Source organism: Aythya ferina (genome assembly GCF_964211825.1).
Source record: "Aythya ferina genome assembly, chromosome: 3".
In the NCBI taxonomy this organism is placed as follows: Eukaryota; Metazoa; Chordata; class Aves; order Anseriformes; family Anatidae; genus Aythya; species Aythya ferina.
The window spans coordinates 1,491,354-1,515,802 of NC_140298.1; the positions used below are offsets into that span (position 1 = coordinate 1,491,354).

A 24,449-nucleotide genomic window follows, 5' to 3' on the forward strand; every position below is an offset into this window, starting at 1 on the left:
AGCTCTCACCCACCCACAAAAACGCTCTGGGTCTGGGCACTGCACGAGCCACCGGCATCTTGACCCCAGTAGCAGCACCTGCTTGGGATGAACACTGAGAGGAGTGGGGATAGCGCCTGCCCTAGGTCCCCAACCCCACTGGGGTCACCCAGGTGTTCCTTCACGTGTGCCCTCAGCCTGGCTCTGCCCGCCAGAAACCCAGCCTTCCCCTCTGTCCCACCTCAAGGCTTCAGCTGCGCTGTCCACCACCAGATCGACCGTTGGATAAATTTTGGAGGTGCTGCCTTGGCATGGCAGGCTGCCGGCAAGCCTCACACCCTGGCTCCGCCACACCAGTGTGGCCATGAGCATCCCAGGGCCGAGGCACCCAGTACTGTGGGGACAAGGGAATGGGAAAAGGAGACGGCACCCAGCTAGGGGCCACTTGTGCTGCCAGCACACCCTCACCGCAGAGAGCTGGAAGCCCATGATATTGGAGAGCACTAAAAAAAAAAAAAAACAGAGACACCCTGTGCACTCAGCTGCTCGCTGAGCTCAAATATTTTAAATTGTGTGGCACCCAGGAATGGAAAAAAATGACTTCTGCTTCTCAAGCCCATTGTGATAAATGCTATTTCACTTGATGCTGGCAGATAAAATCAGTTTAAGCCACATGCCTTAAATACGAGGCTTTATCTGAATCGGTGCTGGAGCCTGACCTTTACCGCAGCGCAGCGGCACGGGGGCACGCTTCATGCGAAACGCTGTCATTTTTCAGCCTTCCGAGCACACCAACAGGCGCAGACCTGCTCGTGAATCATCTGAAGAGCCTCGAAGATGTCGCGGGGCAAGAGAAAAAGAGGGAGATGCTTATCTGGGAGAAGGAGGAGGCTGCTTGGGTAGAAGCAGGGTGCTGGGGAGTGGCAGGGGTGTGGGATAATGTGGATACTCCAGCAGCAGTGGGATGCGCACTGGGTGCTGGCACCTGCTAGGAGTACCCAAAAAACCCTACCTGTGGCATGGGACGAAGGTGTGAAGGTGCCACCCAAGCCCCTTTGAGCTGGGGACACCCAGGTGCTGTCAGCAGGACCTGGGGGGATGTTAGTGCCACAGCCTATGGGACGGGGGAGAGGTGCTGGGTTACCATGCGTCTGGCTCCATGGGGAGGTGTCCGCGACTTCTAACTTCAAATTTTGCCTTTCTTTTCTCCTCCTTTTTAAATGGAACTGAGAACTCTGGTGCCTGGCAAGCCGGGTTTAGGGAGATTTTACTGGCAGCAAGGGCTCAGGCCCCGGCTGCCTGGGGTTGGGTGGCCACCAGCAAGCCTTAGAGAAAACAAGAGAAGCAAGTGTCAGACCCTGGCAGGGGCCCTGGGCTCATGAAGGGCACCATGGCACAGAACAAAAAATGAGTAAAGTTAGGTTTTCTGCAGAAGAAAGAGCAAGCCACCCACGCGCCAGGAAATCTCTCCTCTGGGCGTGGGTGGTGGAGGCCCCAAGATGAGTTATCTCTAAAGGGCAACTCTGGGGATACCTAGAGATCTTCATCAGCGTGGATTCGGCGCACACAGAGGAAACATCAGCCTTGCCAGCTGGGGTTTTGGGTTTTTGCACTTTTTTTTTTTTTTTTTTTTTTTTTTAATCAAAGCTCTTTTTTAGCAGCTTGTTTTAAAGTCGGTTAGAAAAGAGGAGGCCCCTGCCACCCCCCCCGACCACCCTTCTGTCACCCTCCTCACACAGCCACCGCCCTGGGATGCTTTTACCCTTTTCAATGGAAAATACCACGGGTAGCAGCAGCCTGCACCCAGCCCTGTGGAGCGTGGGCAGTGGCCCCAGCTGTCCCTACCAGCTGTGCTACCCTTAGGGTCCCCCCACCAGCCCACAGCCAGAGGAATTCGCAGCAAAGCAGAGAGCCCGGGATGGTAAAATCACGGTGACTACAGCCCCCCAGCCCATACAGCGTGTCCCCAGGGGCATCCTCAGTGTCCACAGGGAGGGGGGGGGCTCAGTGAGCCCCTCAAGCCAGGGGCTGGGGCAGCTTTCAGCTCCCCCCTTCCCCCAGTAGATAACGATGTGAAACTCCTACACCCACGCGTGCAGGCGAAGGCTCTGTGGCAGCAGGCACAGCCCTGACATTTGGGTTTTGGAGGCTTGGGTGCAGCTGCTGGGGCCCCACCTGCACTCCCCGGGGAGGACGCACACGTGGGGCGCACACCTGAACCCACCCCCCAGCCGTGTGGGCTGCGTGCAGGGTGATACAGGCGGGCAGGGACAGCTCTGGCCTCCCCAGGTCCTTCTCCACACACAGAGGCGCCGGAGGAGGCTGCACTACAATGAACGAAATTCTGTGAGCGCGTGAGCCCTGGCAGAGATCTGCGCCTGGATGGGGAACAGCTGGCTCTGGCTCTGCGCGTAAGAAAAGTAAACGGAGGAGGAGGAGGAAAAATCCCCAGCGCCGGGTGTTTATGTTTCCACCCGCTGGAGGAGGCTGCTCCAGCTGATGCGCTCCAGCTGACGGGGCAGCCGGCTGTTTGGGATCAAGGCTGGAGGCTTCCCCTGCAACAGCAGGCAGAGCGCGGCGCGGGAAGGGGAGCGTGCCAGCACCATGGCCCAGGGAGCGCAGGCTGGATGCCCCGGGAGGAGAGCGCCGCGGCACGCAGCTGGGCGGCCGCCAGCCACAGGGAACGGCGGAGCCAGGAGAAGATAAACAAGGAGGGAATTACCAAAAATGACACGTGTGCTGTGGTCAACGCCCCTCCCGCCAATACGGGCTTCTCCACAGTGCAATTTCATTTATCAAAACAACAGGACAAGAGTTTCTCGTTACCTCTACATGCACAGCAGCCTGCAATTTCAGCTTGCTTCGTGGCTGCCTTTCCCACTGCAATCCCCAGGCCAAAACGCTGTCTCAGAATAGCAAGGCCTATGAAAAACAAACTCCACATCCCCGGTTGTGGCAAGGCTCAGCTCGCAAGCTGAATGCCCCTGCCCTTTCCCAGCACCCAGCCAGCGTGCTGGACAGCCTGGGTTTATTTTACCTATCCAACTACAGGGTGTTCCTCAAGTTTAACAGCTTGGGCAGAATGTCTGACACAAAATACCTCTGCAGCACAGTGAGACCAGGGAGATTCATGAAAGTCTGTTGTTTGTCTCCCTCCTGTGGATAGATGCACAAATAAAATAATGCCCCCACTGTACCTGGGGCTGTGTGCAGCTCATCCCTGCAGCTCTGCGGGGACTTTGGTTCCCAGCCAGTTCTCACAGAGGTGCTGGGGATGTCAGGGCTAGAACTGGGTGAGTGCCCAAGCTGAGCTCCTTCCCACATCACACATGTGGCTGGAAGGTCCCAGTCTCAGGGGAAAAGATCATGCTTTTAGAATACAGACACAGCCCTGAGAGCAGCGTGGGGCAGCTGTACTTCGGCGCTTCTGCTGGAGAAAGGTCCCCATAAAATGGCAACTCGGGGAAGAAGCAGGAACAGGCTACTTACAGGTGAGACTTAGGAAAACAACACTGAATCCGAGCAAAGTCAGCCATCACGAACCAGATCAGCCCCTTCTTTTAAGGTTGGAGGCTCTCAAGTGATATAAACGTTTTTCCTGCCATTTTTGCATGCGAAATACAGAACGGCTCCCATCTACCCAAAACCTTTAAAACAGCCTACACGCTGCTGATAAATCATTTTTATCCTCTAGGTAGCAAAGTCAGACTGACATCGTCTGAACACTGGCATTTTGGGGCACTGTGCATGTGCTGCACGCTAATTTCCCTGGGGTGGGCATGTAGGACTGCTGGCTCTCATCTTTCCCACAAGCCATCGTTATGAATCACTCCAGATCCTGCAGCTCCCAGTTACAGCTCATTTCATCCTCGACACAGGAGCAAGGCCCTTAGGAAGAGAAGTGCCGCACTGATGGGAACCTCCAAGCAGTCCCTGCTTCTCAACAGTCAAATGCACACTGTGAGTGATCCATTACTCACAGCTGGTACAGCATTAATGTGAAGTGGCACCAGCACATGAGGAACACAGTCAGTGTTTACTCCTCAAGATCAATCAGCAGCCACAGAGGCTTGGAGGCAGGCAGTAATAAGCTGCGGTGTGCTTTTTGGGCAAGCAGCCAAAGGCGCACCTGCTGCACGCAGCCATAGCTCCCGGCACGCGCCCTTGCGAGCCCCAGGACAGGGCAGCCAGGGAGATTTCACCAGCACGTGGGAGCCCTGGGAGAGGGGAGTGAAGGCAGGTCAGAGCACTTCAGCACGCAAGTGCAGGTGGAAAGCCCTTAAGAGTGATCAGAGCTGTGGCTCTGTGAAAAGGTCACAGATGTTTCAGCAGCAAGGCTCAGCTGAGCAGCGTAAAGGATGCAGAAATGAAGTCACTCCACAGCAAGAGGAGCCTGAGAGGAACCATCCCTCCACACAAGCATGAGCCATAGATCATTCCTGCCTTCCTGGTGCCTGTAGATCATGTCCTGCCCCAGCTGTTCCCAGAGTCCTTTTAAATGTTCAGCCCCAAGAATGAATAGCTTGAACAATTTTTACTTTGAAGAAATGCAAAGGCAGAGAAAGCCTCCCCTATGAGATTTGCTTGATATGAACAAATGCAGATACAGTGCTCCAAATACTCCAAATAAGTTTTTTTTTTTTTTTTTTTTTTTTGAAGTTCCTGTGATTTGGGGCAAAGCTAAGCTAGTTTGGCACGTGGTATTTGACAAGGTATCTATGAAGCCAAGCTAACCTCACACAAACTCAAGTGAGCGCGTTGCTTCGGCAGTAACCATGCAATGCACTGCTATATTTATTGGCTGCTGTAATTAAGAAATGTGTAGAAATATATTAGAGGAAAAAAAAAGAGAATAAAGGGTACTTGTAAAAGGAATGCTTTTCTGGAGTTTTCCAGAGCAAGCTGCCAGCTACCACAACATAACATTTTGCCACAGTAAGGGAAAACAAAACCTCACAATGACCAGAAAACAACCATTTCAGTTCCAGCAGGGAGACATTTGTCTCTTGGTTTTGCCTATGTCTCTAATAATTTTTCGTGACTGGTCAGAAGCAAATTTAACAAAAGTAACAAGTGTGACTTAAGTTCTATCTAATCTAAATCTCATCTGCTAACCTCAGTTTCTTTCAACCTAGAAGTTCCTGAGAGAAAGAGTAGAGCATAAGAGTTGTGAATGTATGAGCCACAAACCTCAAAGAATTGCAGTAACAGCACTCTCGAGTGCTGCTGCTCATCCGCACACATCTTGTCACCGACTCCAAAGAGCGTTCCCTCCTATTCATTAGTTATTAGCAGATGGCTTCAGTGGCTTTTCTAAGAGAACAAGGACTTGTCCTCCTTACACCTACCATCCAGGGGTTTTTCCAGGAAGTCAACCAAGTTAAACGAGTTCACCCTCCTGCAGCCTTTAGAGTAGGCTATTTCACTTCCAATTGCTGTTTTCACTTCTAGAAGAGATTCTGGAATCTTCTGTGATGGTAGGATCCCAGTTTGGAATTACATTCACGTTTCCAACAACTTGCTCCTCCCAGAAGGCTCTGTTCACCATTCTTCGTATTGGGGAAAACGCATCCTGAACACCTCCATACACTTTCCATTTAAGAAAGTCAGCCTGCCCTTCACCTGACTGGACTAAATCCTCTACACAGTGGGGGCTGCAAGCATCATCTGCACAACCTTTTTCACCAGCTGTTTTCCCCGCTGCTCAAAATGCACTACATATTATTACAACTACAGTCAGTCTCTAGCATGCCTGTGCCTCCCACACTGAAACTACACAAGTTCAATTAACACTTAGTTTCCATGCAGTAAGATTTCTGTGCAACTTCTTTCATGAAACCACAGAAAGATGAAAGTTACCATTCCTGAAGCTAACCCAAGAATGTTTATTTTTAAAACAAGGTATTACAAAAAGATTTCGCATGCAGGATGTTCCAATTCTCAATACCTTTGCAAGCTAAATGCTTATTTTCGTGACCGTTTGTGCTCTATGAGCAACACAACGAGTCTGTTCCGAAGGAACTTTATTTCCTTTGCATATGACTTGCAAAATAAGTCCTTCAGCCTTTTGCGTAGAACTCCTAATGAAGGCAGACTATGGCAGTTTGGTATGTTTAGCATGCTGTCAAAGAACTCTTTCCACACTTCAGCATTGGCAAGCCTGGAAGGAATAACAACCAAAAAAAGCATCAAAAAAAAGGTTTAACTGTTAAAGTACTGTTTCCTGTATTTACCCGTTCCCACCCCATCTACAGGTTGGAGCAACTGCAGACCATCACGTAACAGAACAGTTTCCATTGTGGCATGCTGCTTAGTAAACCAGAGGGATTTTTTCTCCTTCCAGGCAGCAAGAAGCCAAGGATGCAATGCAATTCACCACGTCCACTGCCAGAAGGCTTCCTGTACTTTAGTCAGTAAAAGCAGTTCTGTGAGGCAGTTCCTGTGCACCAAACCTGTGTTTTTCGAGCACTGAGAGGTAAAGGCAAACAATGCCAAAAGCTGTGACAGAAACTACTATCAGGTTTGAGGTTAATGATATATCTTCCTACAGATGGGAATTTTAAAAAGACTTGACACCAACCTTCTGAAGGAACCTTCAGGCTTCCAGACACCATTTTCATTCTTCACTTGCATGTAGGTACCAAAGAGCATGCAGTAAACTGTTGCTGCTATGCCGAAGTAGTCTGTCTAGAAGTATACGCAAGTTCCATATTAAAAATGCACACCTGAACCACAAGAAATTTGCAAAGAAACAAACTAAAACAAACTCAGAACAAAAAAGAAACCCAAAAACCACAATCCTTGGAGCCAACAGAGCAAGCTCCGTAAGTGCTCCCCTGGAGCACTGAGCTAGATCTACAGCACCAGTGCAGAAGTCTAATATTTCTGTAATTCATCTACTCATATGCTTAATGCACGCATTAAGCTCCAAACGTTCAGGCTGTCTCCACAACCTCATACCTGGTAGTTCCACGGTTTCTGTGTCAGCATTTCAATACACTGGAACCCTGATGTTTCACACCTTGCAGTAAACGCAGTTCCTTCAGGAAATAATTTCATATCTATACTCTGTCCCAAGTCAATGAGCGTCAAACCATGAGAGAGGCCATCTATGTCACATGTATCATTATCCAGAAACCTTCAACCAAGATGAGAAGCAGCAATTCGATAAGCATCAGACTATAATACCATGATATGCTGACATCACATGTAGCAAAGTGAAATACTTGCCTTTCTCCAAGCAGGAAGTTATCAGGTTTAATGTCACCATGGATTATTTTGCAGGTATGGAGCTCTTCTACCATATAAAGTATTTTTACAGCGAAATAGATTACAAGCGCTTGAGGCATAACCTTTTCAGGAATTTTTTTGTAAATGTTTATGGCATTCTGTGTACAAAACAAAGATTGGGAAGAACCATCAGCTACACAAAAAAACAGCTCAATATGGATCACATATCCATGTTGGTAAGTACAGACTGTGTTCATAATGAAGTTCCATAAAGTGAAGAGACTCAGGGCACAAGTTGAGTACACTTACCAGCAATGTTCCATAGTTGTAGAGCTCACCAACTAAAATGCTTCCATTTTGGAAAAAATGAGCAGAATAAAAGTGGATGTAAAGATGGCGTATACTTGGATCGAGTCTTTCTACGAGTTGGGTTGCTATGTAGAACTCCCAAGGATTGGAAGGCTTCTGGACCTGTAACCAAAAACGTGATGTACTAGGTATATCTGTTGTTTTTTTTTTTTTATATAACCAGTAAATTAAAAAAAAAAAAAAAAACAGTTCTCAGCTTTTTTCTTAAACTTCAGAGTCAAGTTCCTAAACACTTCTTTTTGATCAAATAAAATAATTACATCTCAAGTAGTTAACCTCAGGTCAATCCACTCAACAAATAATCCTCTTGAATCACTACTTCAATTACATGCCACAACTCCATTGTGGCTTATACGCTCTTTAATGCTATTCAAATGTTAGCCTTCTGCAACATTGATGTTTTAGCCTCCTGCTGCCAACGTATGCTTTAAGTGAAGGTTTGGTTTATAATGAGTTCCAAAGAGAAGAGCCTTTCTGATTCGTCTCCCTAACACTAAATGCCTGATGTTCAAAAAGAAACTTCTTAAACATTACATTTAGCTACCAGAAAACTTCCAGTTAAGGTATTATAATAAAAATATTTATTTGTTGGAAGATTGAAACAATGCAGAGGAGATCCACAAAAAGATTCCAAAGGTAGGAAAAACAGATTTGAAGGGGGTAGGGTATCAACCCAATCACACAGCCACATTTCAGCCAGGTTGTATTAAGTGCATGTGGGCTTTCAGCCAGCAGTAGATGCAGGGCTGCATGATCAAGTATAACCCTCTTGGGCTAAACTGACCATGCAGTTGCACAGACCTTTATTTTGGCAGTAGTTCTGATGAAAGCACATCCTATCATCTGTTGCTCATTCCTGCACTGAAGCAGGCTGCAAAAGGGGAGAGCAGGGAGAGAGCTGCTCAATCTACAACCTCCATCTAGACAAGCTCACTTGTTAAGAAAACTGCACCCTAGAGGCATCACCCAGAGTATAAAACAGCCAGCAGCCACCAAACAAGCTGGCTGCACAAAGCACAAAAATGCTTGTGGAAAGCCAGCACGCATGCATCTGGAAGCAAGCATCCCTTTCACTGTGACCTAATAGAAAGAGCAGTTTTATCATTAATTTATACACAATTTAGTTTGCTGTGAACTAAGAGCATTTCACACAAATAGATCCATTTGCTCAGCTGAGAAAGATGCCCTAAAGGCTAAGAATTATAGCCAGGCTACCTATGACTATGCTATATAAAGAAGATCACGAGGAAGTTCAGGCAGGTGAATAAAAAGCTTCCCATGTAGAATGCGTTGGACATTACAGCACACAAACGGAACAAGGCTTTGAGGATATTCCAATATGTTTTATTACATATTTGTAAATAAATCTCAGCAAAATCCATCCAGGGAGGTGTCAGATTCCTGTAAAATTCCAGAATTTTCCAGCAGAACTATTCTGAATCAACACTACTTACCTTGAATGTTACTTTCTGATTGTTTCTAGGGTTACTGGCATCCAGAATGGAAGCCTGATAGACTTGAGCAAATGCTCCTTCTCCAACCAAGCAGTCCACGTGGAATGAGCTAGAACCTTTATGAGGTGGAAAAAAAAAAAAAAGTTAACACCACAAAGCCCTGCTTGCAAACTTCGCAGATGAGACTTTAATACTTGGAGGAGGGGGACGGATTGGGGGGTTGGAAGCACCAGCCATAATCAACTTGTTGCTTTAACCCTAGTGCTAGTCTTTCTCTACTCGCTCTTCTTGCTAGGCATGCTTTCAATAAAAGAGAGCTTGCAATCACTGAAGAGAACAGGAGTGCTATGAAGTGCCATACACTAAAATCAGTGTTTCTATTTTAGTTCAACTCCCTGGAAGTGATCAAATTCTAAAGTGCATTCCTTAAAAAGTAAACACTAATGTTTAAGTCATAGAAGTGTGTTGCAATTATTGTCATACGGATTTTGTTGACAGAGGACTGTTGCTGTTCTATACGAAGTGTACAGGACATCAGTTCTATACTATATACTATACCAGTGTATATGTCACAAATTACCAGGAAAGGAAAACTAGGAAAAGTATCTTTGTTCCTTCCTCAGAATACCTAATCAAAAATGGTTAGGTTCCGATTTCAAAGAGCAAACGAAAAGGTCTAATTTCATATTTGAGGTTTAGATAACCTGGAAGCTATTTGGATATATGCATAAGTAAACTGGATTAGAAAAAATACTTCAGGAGTTCCCAGAAAAACCTGCAACAAGTGCTTCAAAATGAAACGTATCAAGTAGCTCTTACCCAAGGGGAGTTCAGTCTTCAGTTTGATGGTTGGAAGAGCAGATTTCCATTCAAAATAGTTGTCATAGGTATTGAGTGGTTTAGGAAGCTCTGATAAGAATTTGCAAATCAATTCTGTATCCCATGGATTCTCAACAAGGACTTCATAGAAAGAACAATATTTAAGAATAAGAAATAAAGAAAAAGTGTCATTTCAAAGAAGCAGCACACACACTTATATTTGAAGGAGTATAATTGATTCACACTTGTCCTCCCTCCTATCTTGTACATAGCAGTGATCTCCTTGCAGGACCCACAAGACACTTGACTTATTACAGTGACCACCCGCACACTGGAACAAAGCACTGCTCCATTCTCAAAACTTCAGAGAAGAAAACCATAGTACCTGAAGTTCTACCAGTCCTGGCGGTCCTGTCCTGCTCAGTTCCAGACAGCGTGTCATAGGAATTCTTCTCCACCCCAACAGATGAATATTCAGCTCTACTAGTGGCAGTCTGCTCACGTAATTTGTGAGAAGCAGCGGTAGCAGTAACATTTCCTAGAGGTTCTCCTTGTTCTGCAATGTGTTCAAGAGCAGGGCTACATGTTTAAAACAAAATAATATTAATTGACAGAACTGCCACGGCATTTTGATATCTTCAATAAGCCACAAGTACGTCACACATCCATGCTTGCAACCTTTGCCATAACCTTAAGAACTCTGGGCGTGGTTCAATAATGGCCTGCATACGCTATCTACATCTTTTACTTCAAGCAGCAATTAAATCTGTTAAAGGACAACAGAGCCTAGCAGACTTATCAGCATTTCATATTTGCTCATGATTACTTTATGCGTTTACTCTTTAATAATGCCTGCAGACTTTTCTGACAAAACCTGCTGTAGAACATCTTGGCACTCTAGATCAAAGCTACCTCACACCTAGCAGCTCAGCAGAACTGCTCTAGCCTCTATATCCATATATACTGAGCAATACATCCTCTGACAGGAAGCACGCTGGCAGAATCAACAAGGTGACCTTTGCCTTCAAAGGCACATCATATGTTCTCTTCTTGACCATCTCTATGAAATCATTCAACACGTGTTCTCACACTTGAGTGAGAGATGTATGTTACATAAAAGGTACTGCTGAGCCTCCCAAGAAAACTATTACACAAGGTTCTATGGGGAGGTCAAGTTAACTCCATTAACTGTAGAAGTTCAAATACTGCAAGTCAAGCATTTTCCAAATGTCTGTTTCACCCACATGCCTTGCAAACACTGCTTCCCCAAACGCAGCAGTAGTGCTACCAACTAGCAGTTATTGCCGCCCCCCAGGGGCAAAAAGAGACTTAAAAGAATCAGTGCAATTGTTCGAGCACTTGATACTCATACAGTGTGACAAAAAATTAAATCATTAGAGCTTTTTCAGGGACATAATCACCACACCCAGGTTCATGCAACTTCAGAGTGACTGTTTACTAGTGTACATCTTAGCAATTTTATTCAATTATGTTAGCTCTAGATTGCTTGGAAAACTTGCACCAAGAGCAGCACAGCAGAGCTGCCTATGCTGGCATAAATTTGCATTGCAACCTGAAATCTTGAAAATCTCAGCAAGTCAACGCTATACCTTAGCTTCTTAGTTTTTGCCTGTTTGTGCAGTTCTTCAGAAGACTCCAAATCCATTTGCAGCATGTCATCCCTGGGAGCTGAACAAAGGGAGCAGCAACAATAGCACATGCTTATTTTCCCAAAAGACAAGCACATTCAGAGCATTATTACCAACACAAGAAGGGTAGAGTCACACTGCAGATGTGGAAATTGCTAAGGTATCACAAGAGCAAGCATCAAACAAGCTTATTTTAAAACATACAAGAAAAGACAATAGCTTGATTTCTTCAGGGAAGAGTATTCCAAGACTGAAAGAGGGATAGACAAGCATAATGGTCCTCACTGAAGAGGATGATGCCTGGACTTCAGTCAATTGAACTCTGAGAACTCTGCAATAGCTCAGAACAGCCATTTGACAGCACAGCCAAAGGCTCCCCTGTCCCTTGCCACCTTTTCTTCTTCATCCCCAGTTAAAGTAATTCTTGGAAAATTTAAGTGCTGGGTCTGCCCATGCTCCCAGAAGCTGTTCTGCAATGAATTTGCATTCAGAAGTTGCAGCAGCACAGCCTACACTGTATTTGGCAAGGCCTGCAAGGTAAGTAGGGTATAGAAATAGTTACACGGCACTGAATTAGATGCTCTGAACCTGAAGTATTCGTTATATTACCTTTGTCCTCGAAAGCTTGTCGTGAAGGTGCTGACAGGTAATTAAATGGTGTTGATACAAGCTGGGCAGCTCGTGCAAAGTCTCTTGTGTTGTTTGGACTGGCAGCTAATGTTTTATTACTACATGGTACATTCCACACCGTATAATCATCCCTCAAGAACTCTGGTGTCCCTGTTTCTTCCTGGACAGAAAAATAAACATGCAGATTTACGTTAAGCCATCAAAACTGTCCTGTCAGACCTACACTGTAACATACTAGCAGCCTCCAGTCTCAGTAATGCAGAGTCTGAATATGTCAACTTATGTTATTAGAAAAATAAAGGAAAGTCAACATAGCCTAAATCACAGGCTTATATAGTTTTGTGTCAGGCTTGCGTGTTGGCAATAATCAGTTCCACAGCAAAATGTTAGACATCAAAAAATTGTCATAGGAGAATCTGAAGAAGCTTCTCACTTGCATCCAAGCAGCCTGAAGTTTCATGCATCTCCTTGGCTATGAAAATTGTCAGGTGGTTAGCACAACTTCAGGCATTTCTCGTTCCCTCTCCCTGTTGTTCCTTCCCTACAGAGATGCCAAATCTACACCTCAACTGCAGTCAGATCTGTTCTATGAATAGAGGTCTCCACTATTAAGCTCCTAGAATTTTTATGAAAATTAACAAGTGAAAAAGCTCATCCCACTATCAGTGAACAGAAAGGGGTAGCTAGGCTTTAACAAAATATCATTTGTAGGATTGTTGAGGGACTAGGACAACAGAAACATAACTACCTAACCCATCATCAAGGCTAATTCTTGCATTAAGATCAAACACTCACTTCTGTACAGTCAGTCAAGGGACGTTGTCCAAAAGTTCTGGGCTCTTCTGACTTCTTTTTACGCTGTGGGATTCTGACAAAACAGGTAGCTTAGAATAACTTTTCCCCAGAAACCTTCCAAGGCAGACTGATCGTAACAAAGATTTGATGCTTTTATTTATTTAAAGAAAACCATTTGTGGATACTAACAGAAGTTGCAGTAGCTCAAGAAACAAGCTATCCTCAGTTGTCCAGAAAATTAAGCATCTTAAGCACACTGTCCAAACAGGAAAGTTGCACAATTCTACAGAGAAGCAGCTACAGCTTTCTCATGCCACTTCCCCACAGCTGCTACTGATTTTATTCAAGCCAATCCTCATACTGCAAATACAGTCATAGCAAAATTATATGGAATAGAATCAATCCTATATGTAATTCTCAATAAACAGCTCTGTTGCTTTTTTTCTCCTTACCTGCTATTCTCTTTTTCATTCTCATCTTCAAAGATAGAAAACATAGGCACGACAGGGGCAGCAACATTAACCTTCAAGGTTCCATCAGGCTCTTAAAATAAGAGATCACTGATCGTCACACAGTGGAGATTATATTAAGTCACATTTTTCCCCTAACCAAGCAGCTGAGGGGCTTGAAGTTGTACCTTCTCTTTTAGGATACTGCACAATTATTTTTGGTCAGGCACAGACATGCTATAGCGAGGCACCCCTTAGAAGTAAAGATGCTTGTTTTAAGGAAGGTCAGTGGCTTGATAATAGGTTAGTTTTGGCACACATGGACTTGAAATAGATATAACTTATTTTCTTGTAAAGACTGGATAGAAACTTTAAAAAAAGAAAAGAAACTGAAGCAGATAAACAAGGTAAACATGCAAGTGCTTAAAGCCAGAGTAAGAGATGCAGTCATGGCTATATCCAGGAGCATCCTCAGAACTACCACTCAACTGGTCTTTCTCATAAAGGCTTGGAAATGGAGAAGATTTTTCCATCTCAGAAAACCAAGAATGGCCAGGAATACAGAAGCTTCCTTGGCTGCATCTGACCTGCTGTGAAATATCCTTGAGCTCACTGTCATAAGCCACTACCTAGCTTTCAGAGAGACTTAACTGTTACTGATAAGCTGGCTATTCAAAGACTAACACCTAGCTTGCAAAATGGCTTAGAAACAAAGCTTTATTCATATGAAGAATCAGCTGTGCACTTTTCAAAGTCAGGTTTTAAATACCACAGACGTGTCTACAGAGAAGCAACATTTAATGACGACGTTAATAGGCTGCTAGCATTAAAGTACTTCTGCCTGTCTTAGACTGTGCATCAACATTTAGAACTTGTCAATAAATCAAATGCACTACCAGGTTAAGAAATTGCTTCTTCACTTTACACTGACTCACACAACTACTTGCTTCAAAATTATGGGGAACAGTGGTAGGAGTATGCAAGAAACATAGGAGTGAAATAAAGGACATAGGACTAAAAAAAAAAAAAGTACATACCCCTTTTTCTACAAAAGACCTCAAGTTGCTCCTCACTTTCTTCAAGAGATAGTTCAGGTGAGAAGGGTGTTTGAAACACATCCATTAGAAATCCTAGAAATAGAAAAGAAAAATACGTGAATGCCACCTAATAAAGTTTATCCGTTCTGTAATAGTTGAATTGAATGATTCTTATGATTTATCAAATGCCAGTGAACTATTATTCCTTACTCTTGCATTTAAACACTCCAGATAACTGAGCAGGAAGATTAGACTTAACCAATGCATATCTGCTGGTGCCATGAATTTTTCTCCCTAAAAAAACACTCACACTCTCAAAGATGAGATTTTGGGTTCTTCTAAAGGAGAAAGTTCTTTTATTTTTTAAGAGATTTGGATAACTAATGCATACCACAAGCTTTTTGGTTTTTCTTTTTACAGATTTATATTCAACAGTAGCTGTTTGCTACGTAGTAGTAGTTAACAGGCTTACTACCAAAACAGAAGAACATGGCAGAAGCACACAAAAGGAACAGAGTAACTTCTGGGTACTATCACTCTACATCTGATATCAGAAAAAAGTCACAGTTTCCATTGTGGGATTTTGAAAAAATCAGCATTTAGAATTGATAACGCTCATCCTATAAAACAAAAAACTTTTGCATAAGGCACCCTGGTTTGAACTCTGAGGGAAGCTCGATGTCAGCAAGAGTCAAGTTATTAACTTCCTATCATTCTTCCACATTAGCCTGTTGAAAGTCATCATCTCAGAAACAAGAGTCACCAACAGTACAGACAAATTCAGCTGAACATGCTGCCCAAAGCCTAGCAGGTGTATAACCAGTGACTTGTTCAGAATTTGACAACACGTGGCTGCTGGGATGTTACTAAGGCTGCTATTTCCTGAGCAGAGTTTTACTGCCCCTGTCTTGGAAGAAGATGTTGGGTCACCAAGTCGACTGCAGAAGAGTACCAGTACCATTAATTTTATTTTCCTCTAGGTGTAAATGCCTATAGCTACATAGCCCCATTTTATATTCAGTTCCACTATAAGTTACCAGGCAAGACCCCATTAATTCCAGTGAAACTAGCGTATTATTCCAGATGCCTACCCAATGCTTCTTTGGTATGAACTGTAGGTGAAGGTTGCACTTTGAATGGCGTTGCCTGTGTTGCTCCTCCAAGGGAGGTATTTGGTGTAGCTTGAGAAGCATTTCCAGAAGCAAAGGAAGAATTTCCAACTCTAGATGCTAGAAAAGAAAACAGCGAGATCATTTCTAAACTAGCCTGGGATTGTTTATCAACATTTCAGTAGCCAGCAAAATGTTAGCAAGAGAAGTAAATAAGAGGAGTAGCAGAACGACAACCCAGAATTTCGGGAGAGCAGAATTTAGCTTGTTCAGTGATCTGCTTGTTCCCAAGGGAGACTGCCCCGAAGGGCAGAATGGACCTTGGACAGCTGGGTGGTCTTTGAGGACGCTCTCAGTTCACAGGAACAATCCGTTCTGACACAGTTAAGCAGGAAGGAAGCCCGTGAAGACAAAGGACTCCTGACCGAGCTCAAACTAAAAAGGAATTGCACAGAAAGTGGAAACAGGGACCAGCTACATGGAAAGGATACCAAGACGTTGCCCAAGCATGCAAGGATGGAGTCAGGAAAGTCAAAAAGCTTAACTAGGGTTGGAACTAGTGAGAGATGTGGCAACAACCATTTCTTGTACAAAAAAAAAAAAAAAAAAAAAAACACACATTAAAAATAAGGAAACTGAACCCACTGCTCAGTAGGGTAAGGGACCTAGCAAAAGGTGACATGGAAAAGGATGTTTTGCCCACATTCTTACTCTAAGGTCTGCCCCCAAGTCCCTGACGGTTCTGACAGAAACTAGGGGAAGGAAGCATTATGTCAGAGACCTCAAGAGTTCCCAGCCAGCCAAGGTTAATTTACACAGTGAAGTATAAACAGCCTGTAAGTGCTAAGAGTTTAAAACTGAAAGTGATTAGTGGATCTTATAGTCTGTTTCCCTTTGTATTATGGGTCACTGTTTCAGCCAGGTTACTGCTGTATTAAGTTTCAGCATTTTAGTCTCATTTCTCTGACACATCACCTCTTTAGGAAGAGGAAACATGCTCCCAGTAACCTGAGGAAAATCCCCTCCCAAGGGCAAATCATTTAGCCACTCAGAAGGGTCATCTTCCCTGGAAAGCAGAGGCCCACTAAAACCAGTATCTACTGGTGGCAACTGTGCCCAGTCACTGATGACTGAAAATGCAGTCAGTAAGAGTCAACTAGCAAAGTATTAAAACTCACACAAATTCCTTTGAAGTTAAAAACATAATATTTCATCTTGGTCATCTAAATACAGAACTGTAAGTAGTAACGGAAGCTCAAGAAGTCATACAATTCACTTTCTGCTCCTACATCATATGTATCCCACATAATTTCACATATACATCCAACACACTTCATTATATTTTTCCCAGAAGATCCAGAATTCCTACTACAGATTAGATAGGTAATCTCACTTTAAAAGCAAAATTTATAGGTTGTTTTTACAATTAACTATTGAAATTCTTTCCCAAATTAAGTGTTCTTTGTAGTTACCAGAAAAAATTATGTCTTATTCATAATGGGAATGGAAATGCAAATACTGAAATAGTGCCGTCCCACACATTTGGTGTGAGACTTCAGCCATCAGGTAGAACTACATGATAAAGTCCTGTACACATTTATGTTGAATATTCAAGAACTTTCAAGTAAGATGGTCTAGGTCTACCAAAACTGAAAAGCTATGTGCTATTCAACTCCAGCCAGTGAAGTCATACAAGCTGCATTGGTCTTGTCAAGAATTAGTTTATTACCTTCCTTCACGTCCACACAAGTAGCTAGTCCAGTGGATCTCTTTTTAGAGTGCCTTCAAATGAAAAATTAAAAACCATTAGAGCTTGAAATAAATACCTTTCTTCTAAATTAAATTATTTTTAAAAAGTTCAGCTTCAGTTCAGGACTTAATAATAATGCATTTTAAGCAGTACAGAGTCCTTTCCCAGCTTAGAACAAAGGAAACATTTAGAAAGGACAACCAGGGATCCTGCTTTTTCCACACAAAGGACACGTAAATGAAGTCAAAGAACTTTTCAGAAAATTATTATATCTCCCCCAGGCCCTCCAAGTTTCTCACACAGTTGCCAATAGAAACAAAACCCAAAAGGCAGAGTCCTTTAAAAAAGATAAAACACAGGCATTAAATATTCTTGGATAGTTTGTCTCCCTTATATAAGTGAATGACAACTGCTTCTGTTTCACCTTACCTTGTCGGTCAAACCTACTCAGACATGCCCGTTTTGTCGCCAACCTAGGTTTCTGTCTCCCCTCTCCACCCCCCCCCCCAATTGTTTCATGCATTATATCTGTCACACAAGCCCAAGTGCAAAAGATAAATAAAAGCACTTTCTTTTCCAGAGACATTTGCAGCCAAGTTGTAACATCTGGTATCTGCATGAACTAAGCACATTCTGTTGTTTATTTCAGGCATGCCAGGGACACAAATGCTGAATAATCACTTTGGTTATGCAATGAATTTGTTCTTAGTTATTACAACTAAAACATGGGGTGAAAAGAATTAGAGACTGAAGTAAGGATCATAAGTTATAAGAGTTTGATCTACGTCTAAATATTGGTTTCCACAGGCCACTTCAGATTTTTTCAGAAGAGTAAAAACCCTTTCTTCAAGTTAGTTTTCAGGTAAAGCGTAACTACAGAAGACTGCACAATTTGTAGAACAAGAATCAAACTGTTTATACGTACTGTTCTCCAGTGATCCAATTAAGAGTCGAGTCAGGACGCGCCTGCTCTTGAGCTGGAGCACCATTGAATGGAGAGTGTAACAAACTCTTCTGGACTTCTCCAAGCTCTTGCTGAGTTTTGATTGTGTCCTTCTTGTATGTTGCTTCCAACAACAAGGAAGATTTCATCTGGTGGCCAACTGGGTTCACGGACTTCAGTGTAAGAGCATTTGATGACAAAGTGCTTGACTGAAGCTGGTCTGGCACCAGCCCTTGGAGGGTTTGCAGACCTGAGCTTTGACAAGATGCCATCCATTTCTGCTGCAGAGCTGCGCTAGGTGCTACATGTGAATATACCTTCAGAGATGAAAAATATTGTTTTACCCTCAAAAACCCACACACGTATAAACATTGCCATTTGCCCTTTTATTTTGCATAACTAGAATAGCTTATCATGCTTAAGAGAACTTTCACATGCAACTAAAACTAGATCACAGAGAAGCAAAACCAATCTTTGAGGTTTCACAATTAAAAGTGTTTCATCATGTATTTAAGGTTATGCCAGGTATCTATACTAGTCAGATATTGCAACCTCGACTTCCAGATTTGGTTAACACACTGCTTGGGTTACCATTTAAAGCGCAGCTAAATTTTATGCAGCAAGTTCAAGAGGACTGCTCCTATTTATCATAGCCCATACTCACCGACGGCTTATTTTGTTCAGCTAACGTTGTAGATGCTGGTTCCAGCCTGGTTTCCTCCAAACTTTTGGTGAGCTGAGTGAGCTGTTCCAGCTTCTGCTGCAGGGCTTGCAGTTCAAGGACAGCTGATTCTTTTCTTTTGATAGAATCCCTCTCTTCTTCTTCTAATGAAGAAATGTCGATATTAAGTAAACCAGATATTAAATCAAACAATGAAAAGGGACAGCTACACAACGCTATCTCAACACTAGCCTGGACACCAGCAGCAGCCCTAATGCTTCTAAAGGAGTTCACAGGCCAGGATACCTCTCTTACACTTAGAGTGCCAGCCTCAGTGCTCCTACTGCAAGCATACTCATGCCTCCCATCTTCAGCACAAAAGAACACTAAGCTCTGAAAAATTCTATCAAAGCAACCCTTTGGTAACATCTAAGTGGAGATGGAGCCTGCTGTCCCTGAAGGGAGAGCTGTGTTTGCTGGGAATTATCATACATAACTACTGCAATAAAAAAAAAATCCACCCAAACACTAGTTTTAAATATGCATTTAGAAACACAATGGTAAGAATACTCTGGATTCTGATTACAGACCACAGAGAGGAACAAAGATATTCTTTATCTTGAATTATAGGTATCAGCTGGTAAGCACAGAGCCACAGATACAACTCACATCAGGGTAACTAGTACTGCTAAGAGCTGTCTGTACTTGCCTGCAATTTCCTCAGAAGGAACTTCTCAAGAAAATCTAGGCTTCAAAAGACAAAACCAAAAGGATGAGCTTAAAATCTAAATGTCAGCATCGTGACAGTTTTGGAATTAAGTCCTTGAAGGGTTTGAAGACAACTTGACACCGTTACACGTCAGTCATTTGGCCTGTTTACTAGTGTTTCCTAGCTTACCACAGCCTGTTTTTGTACAGGGATGATAATCTGGCCTTTGAGAAAGTTTTCAGGCTTCATCAGAGCTTGAAAAGACATGAATATAGACAGGTGCTACTTTTCCCAAGAACATGAGAATGGTTTTGAAATAGTTAGGTAGAAGAAGAATACCGCGTTCTTTCTGTCTTCTGAGGCGCTCGTATTTCATGAAGTATCGCTTGGCTCTGAGCTCCTCAAATGAAAGTTCAGAGCCTTCACATATGAGCAGGTTTTTATTATACATTGCAACCTGCTCACATTCAACAGCAGCAGACGATGACTTCGGAAGAACTTCAGATTTGGAGAGGTATGTCACATACTTTCTGTGAGGAAAAATAAAAAAGTTCTGTTCAAGTTTGTTAGATTTGTTCTGGGGAATATGTTATTTTTTTTCCCAAAAGTGAGGCCCCCTCCCTTTTTTTTTTTTTTTTTTTTTAAACTTACACTTCTCGTTCACCAGAAGAGCAGGACTGAGTACCAGCACAATCAGGACCCTAAAGTTGTGGGGTAGGGAGAAAGCATTATATTTAGCCATCCATTTTGACAGGACTAGCAATCTGGAAGTCCATAATATTTAATTTGGATCAAAGAGATGACAATTCAGACCATGAGCATAGCAAGAACAAACAGATCAGGAGAAATATACAAGTGATCACAGCCCGAGAAAGCTCATCCTGAAGAATTAACTGTCTAAGAGTCTGCTGTTATCACTGAAAATTTTTGGAAAATGAACAAGATCCCAGAGAATCCAGACACAAGGATATACTTCTGGAAACTGCAGTCCTCAGAAGGATTCTGGGACGAGTTGAACAGGCATTTTCTAGTCCCCAAAAAACAGGACTGTAATTTCTAGATCACGTGGGTTTGTAAAGAACAGACTGGACGGCCTCCTCTGATTTCTTTCTTTGACAAGCTATCCAATTTCAGGGGTATGGAGGCAGGCAAGAGGTCTAAGCAGCTTTAATCATTCATGACACCTTTTAGTACTTGCAGGCAATACCAAACTGAAAGAGTCACAAGCACTTTAGAAAATGGGACAAAGTTGAGAAAGCTGACATATTTCCTACCCACAGTTTTTCAGTCTTAAATTTCACACCCCCCCCCCATTCATCTTTCATCTTATTCTGTCACAAGAACTGCAAAGAAATTTAACTAGCTCCACCAAACCTCAGAACTACAGTGCTGCATTCTGGTACTTATCTAAGATGGGTTAGAATTAACATGGTTTCTTTTTTGTTTTTTTTGTGGGGAAGAGGATGGAGGAAGAAGACTCCAGAGTGCCACAATTCTGAAAAGTTAACTAAAATTTCTACAAGGCATGAAAAGAACCTCAGCTGGAACTTGCTACACACTGACGTGGCAGAGTGCTCTATTGACATTCCTCCACAGAGGGGCTCAGGAGCCATGAGAGTGTCATTTCCTAGTAATTTCCCATCATCAGACTGATTTCTGCGCAAAGCCACCATCTCACTAAGGACCATTTTGGAAGTTTCCCTTCTTCCTCTGGCATTATCTTTCATTTATTCTTCAATAGCATATAAAAGTAGTAGCATGGAAATTCAGTGTGGATGATATTCAATCACAACAGACAAAATACCATTTATAGTACTATCCCTGCAAAGAACACTAACTAGCTGGATGCATTAACTAGCTGGATGCACCACCCTGCCTGGAATACTGGAAATGCGTTGAGTAACTAACAACTGTGACCCCATACTTGTGAAACTATTTCTACAAAGATGGGTTCTAGGCTCTAAGCATCACATCAGCAACATTTCTTAGACGTGGAAGATACTGTTAGAATATATTAATGTTTTTATTCAGTCAAGCTCTTTAATCCAAAACTTACGCAAGGGTCCCACAATCTCCCCCATACTAATTCATTTCTCAAGCCTGTTACCTGATTATTGCAAGTATATGCTGGATCATTAAGATTCGCAACACCTTTTCGAGGAGACATTTGATTTGCAGCCTGTGAAGTTTGAAGTGGTTTTATAACAGCAGCACCTGGGACAGATTACACAGGCTTGCATTAACAAGTAGAAATCTTTTTTCTGATGTATGAATTTTTACTTACAACTTTAAGCATTTGAAAAATTTATACTTTGTTTTGAATACACTTAAGAATCTTTAATACAACCAGGAAAATGGTAAAAAAACAGTTTCTACAGGAACCCTATTACACTTTGTAATCATTCAACTAGCTCTGGAACTTAACAAAAGCTCTCAGTTGCATCCTCTACAGTGCATATTATTATTTCTTTATGTTGAGGGATTTTTTGAAACAGCAAAAGTCCCATGGCTTGCTGCAGCTGAGCAAACCAAGCTACCAGGGCAACTATGAGAAGTTCCCATGACAGTGTTCCCACATCGTCCAATTGAGGAATTTAGAAGAATATTGTTACCAGCCTCTGGCTTCAAGGACAAGGTCTATGTGACTGCTAATCACAAGGGGGTTGTTTTCTTGTAGTTGTTTGTCTGAGTGCTTTTGACCAATAATCTTGTGTGAGACACTATCCACCCTTGTTAAGTTCACTATAAAGTTAGGCTATTCGGGCAATAAAATGGAGCATGATCTGACCATACTGGTGTCTGTCGTGCTTTCGGCCATGCTTCCTGCAACATCTTTACACTCAGAGAAGACACCGCTATCATTTGCGGTATCAATGATAGATGACCCAGCTACCATTTATGCGTGGTAAGGAGCACGAGCTCTTCAAACTTAATTTTAAGTTTTGCTATTAAAATATTATCGCTCTAAATAATTAATTCCCTAATTTTAGAGCTGTTACTCACATTCTTTATTTTGATTGTTCACACTCCTAATTATAGGAATATATAGGAATATTCTCATATTGAAATTACAACATCTCAGCCTTCAGCTGCTTTACTGAAACAAATCTCTGCTGGACGTAAATCTCTGCTGGACGTTTTAACACCATAGCTAGAATAGAATCAATACAGCAGGTTCCCTAAATAGAGCACTATTAATCCCACCTAGACATCAGAAGGGCTAAGAGAAAGGAAGCACGAACAGCTTCCTTCACAGTGACAAAATCCACTGATCAAGGGAAAAGATTCATCCAATTGAGGTACAGTTCACAGGCAGATGATCTGTAGCCTCACCTTGCAGAGGAGGATTCTGAGGATCGTAATTCTGCAGCCAGCTAAATTGCAAGAAACATCAGTCATTATCATTAAGTCACCTGTCCCCCACCCACCCCCAGAAACCTTTGATTTCCTTGTACAGTCCTTGTGCCTAGAAATCAAACACTAAGATGCTCACATAACTTACAGGACATATTACTGAACGTATCCTAGTAGTTTTACATTCTGAAAAGTAAAACAACTCCGCAATAGGTGGCAAGAGATGAAAATCTTGTTTATCATCAGCTGAGTGAATATAGCTCACGATAAGCAATTAACAAAGCTCACACTCAATAAATCCAAGATATGCTTTAATTTGGATCTATTTAACAGAAAATAGACAAGAAACAGATCAACCAGTTTCAGGATTTTCTTCCGCGACTCTACTTCACTTAAGGCACTGTGGTACAGGCTTTGTCAGTACACCCTTTAAAAAAAGACAACGCATACTGAACAGCAAAGAAGAACCATCCTTAAGCTTATACCCACCTTTCACAAAAATAATCATTGGTGTATATACGCTCTGTGCTATAGCAAAGATAGACAAGAAAAAAAACAGCCGAACACTATCTAAATAGCTCTGTAAGTAAAAGATGCATCAGAATTACCAGTACAGCTGTTCCAAGTTCTCTCGTGGTTGTGCCTGGTTTTGAAATCCCTTTTGAAGGACAGCTATTGCACAGCGCACGTTGCCCTCATTTACCAGCTGCTGAGCCCAAGCAATATAGAAGGCAGAGGCATTTGCACCAACTCCCTGTCCATGCAGGTAGTCAAAGTACTCACACGGAGAGGTGATGAACTCTGCCTGCGCGAGACAAAAACACACAACCCGTAGGCACTTCCAAGAGCATCCAAGGAAGTTACAGGAGTAAAAGAACAGGAACAATTTCTTACTTTCCACGTTAAGAAAGATTTATTTATTTATTTTTTAAAGATGGAAACAGCTGGTAGATGTTTCTCATGAGCTAAGCGGCTTCACGAGAAAGCTTTTAGAAAGGAGCACGCTTGCCCTTCCCCTTCGCAGGGGGGGTTGAGCGCCGCCGCCCGCACCTACCAGCTTCAGGCAGTAGCCGACGAACCTGGGGTCCCGGCGGTACCTCCCCTCCGGCAGGAACTCCGCCACCAGCCGCTCCAGCAGCCCGGGCAGCCGCGCTCGCCGCTCCGGGGCGGGCAGGCAGCCCTCCAGCCACCGCGCGTACCTGCGGGGGGACGGCCGGGGCCGCGTCAGGCACCGCCAAACACCTCAGCCCGGCCCGGCCCGGCCCAGCCCGCCCCGCGCACCCACCTGTCCCACGGCTCCAGCGGGTCGCTGCCGACATAGCTCCGGAGCTGGGCCTCCAGGCTCCTGCGGGGCGGCACGTTAGGGGATGGGGGGGGACCGGGAGCACCCCCAGCCCCCCCCAACCCCCCCCCCAGCCCCCTCAGCCGCCCCCCGGCGCCGTGCCCTCACCGCCCGCCCTCCTCCATGGCGCCGCCACAGCCCCAACCGCCGCTGATTCAAACCCCGCGCGC

The 24,449-nt window shown here is 43.5% G+C and overlaps 1 protein-coding gene across 1 annotated transcript; it reads right to left on the reverse strand.

Moving 5' to 3' along the window:
• Positions 1-5,844: 5,844 nt before the first annotated feature.
• BUB1 (BUB1 mitotic checkpoint serine/threonine kinase) lies at positions 5,845-24,418 on the reverse strand. The gene is made up of 25 exons (XM_084513135.1): positions 24,388-24,418; positions 24,223-24,282; positions 23,992-24,136; positions 23,546-23,742; positions 22,917-22,957; positions 21,691-21,797; positions 20,235-20,284; positions 19,923-20,113; positions 18,878-19,038; positions 18,196-18,530; positions 17,250-17,302; positions 15,503-15,640; positions 14,412-14,504; positions 13,378-13,468; positions 12,926-12,998; positions 12,110-12,290; positions 11,462-11,540; positions 10,237-10,430; positions 9,852-9,992; positions 9,033-9,148; positions 7,519-7,680; positions 7,210-7,367; positions 6,940-7,117; positions 6,560-6,666; positions 5,845-6,139 (listed from the first exon to the last, which is right to left on the reverse strand). The coding sequence occupies exons 1-25, from the start codon at positions 24,402-24,404 to the stop codon at positions 5,944-5,946; spliced, it is 3,264 nt and encodes a 1,087-aa protein (XP_084369261.1). The 5' UTR covers positions 24,405-24,418; the 3' UTR covers positions 5,845-5,943.
• Between the last annotated feature and the right edge of the window lie 31 nt (positions 24,419-24,449).

Excerpts from the sequence above, each read along its gene's own strand:
- BUB1 (XM_084513135.1), bottom strand. Across the intron at positions 22,958-23,545 it reads AACTTGGAACAGCTGTACTG|CTGGCTGCAGAATTACGATC; the intron begins GTAATTCTGATG and ends CTTGCAATTTAG. Across the intron at positions 10,431-11,461 it reads GCAAAAACTAAGAAGCTAAG|CCCTGCTCTTGAACACATTG; the intron begins GTATAGCGTTGA and ends TTAAACATGTAG.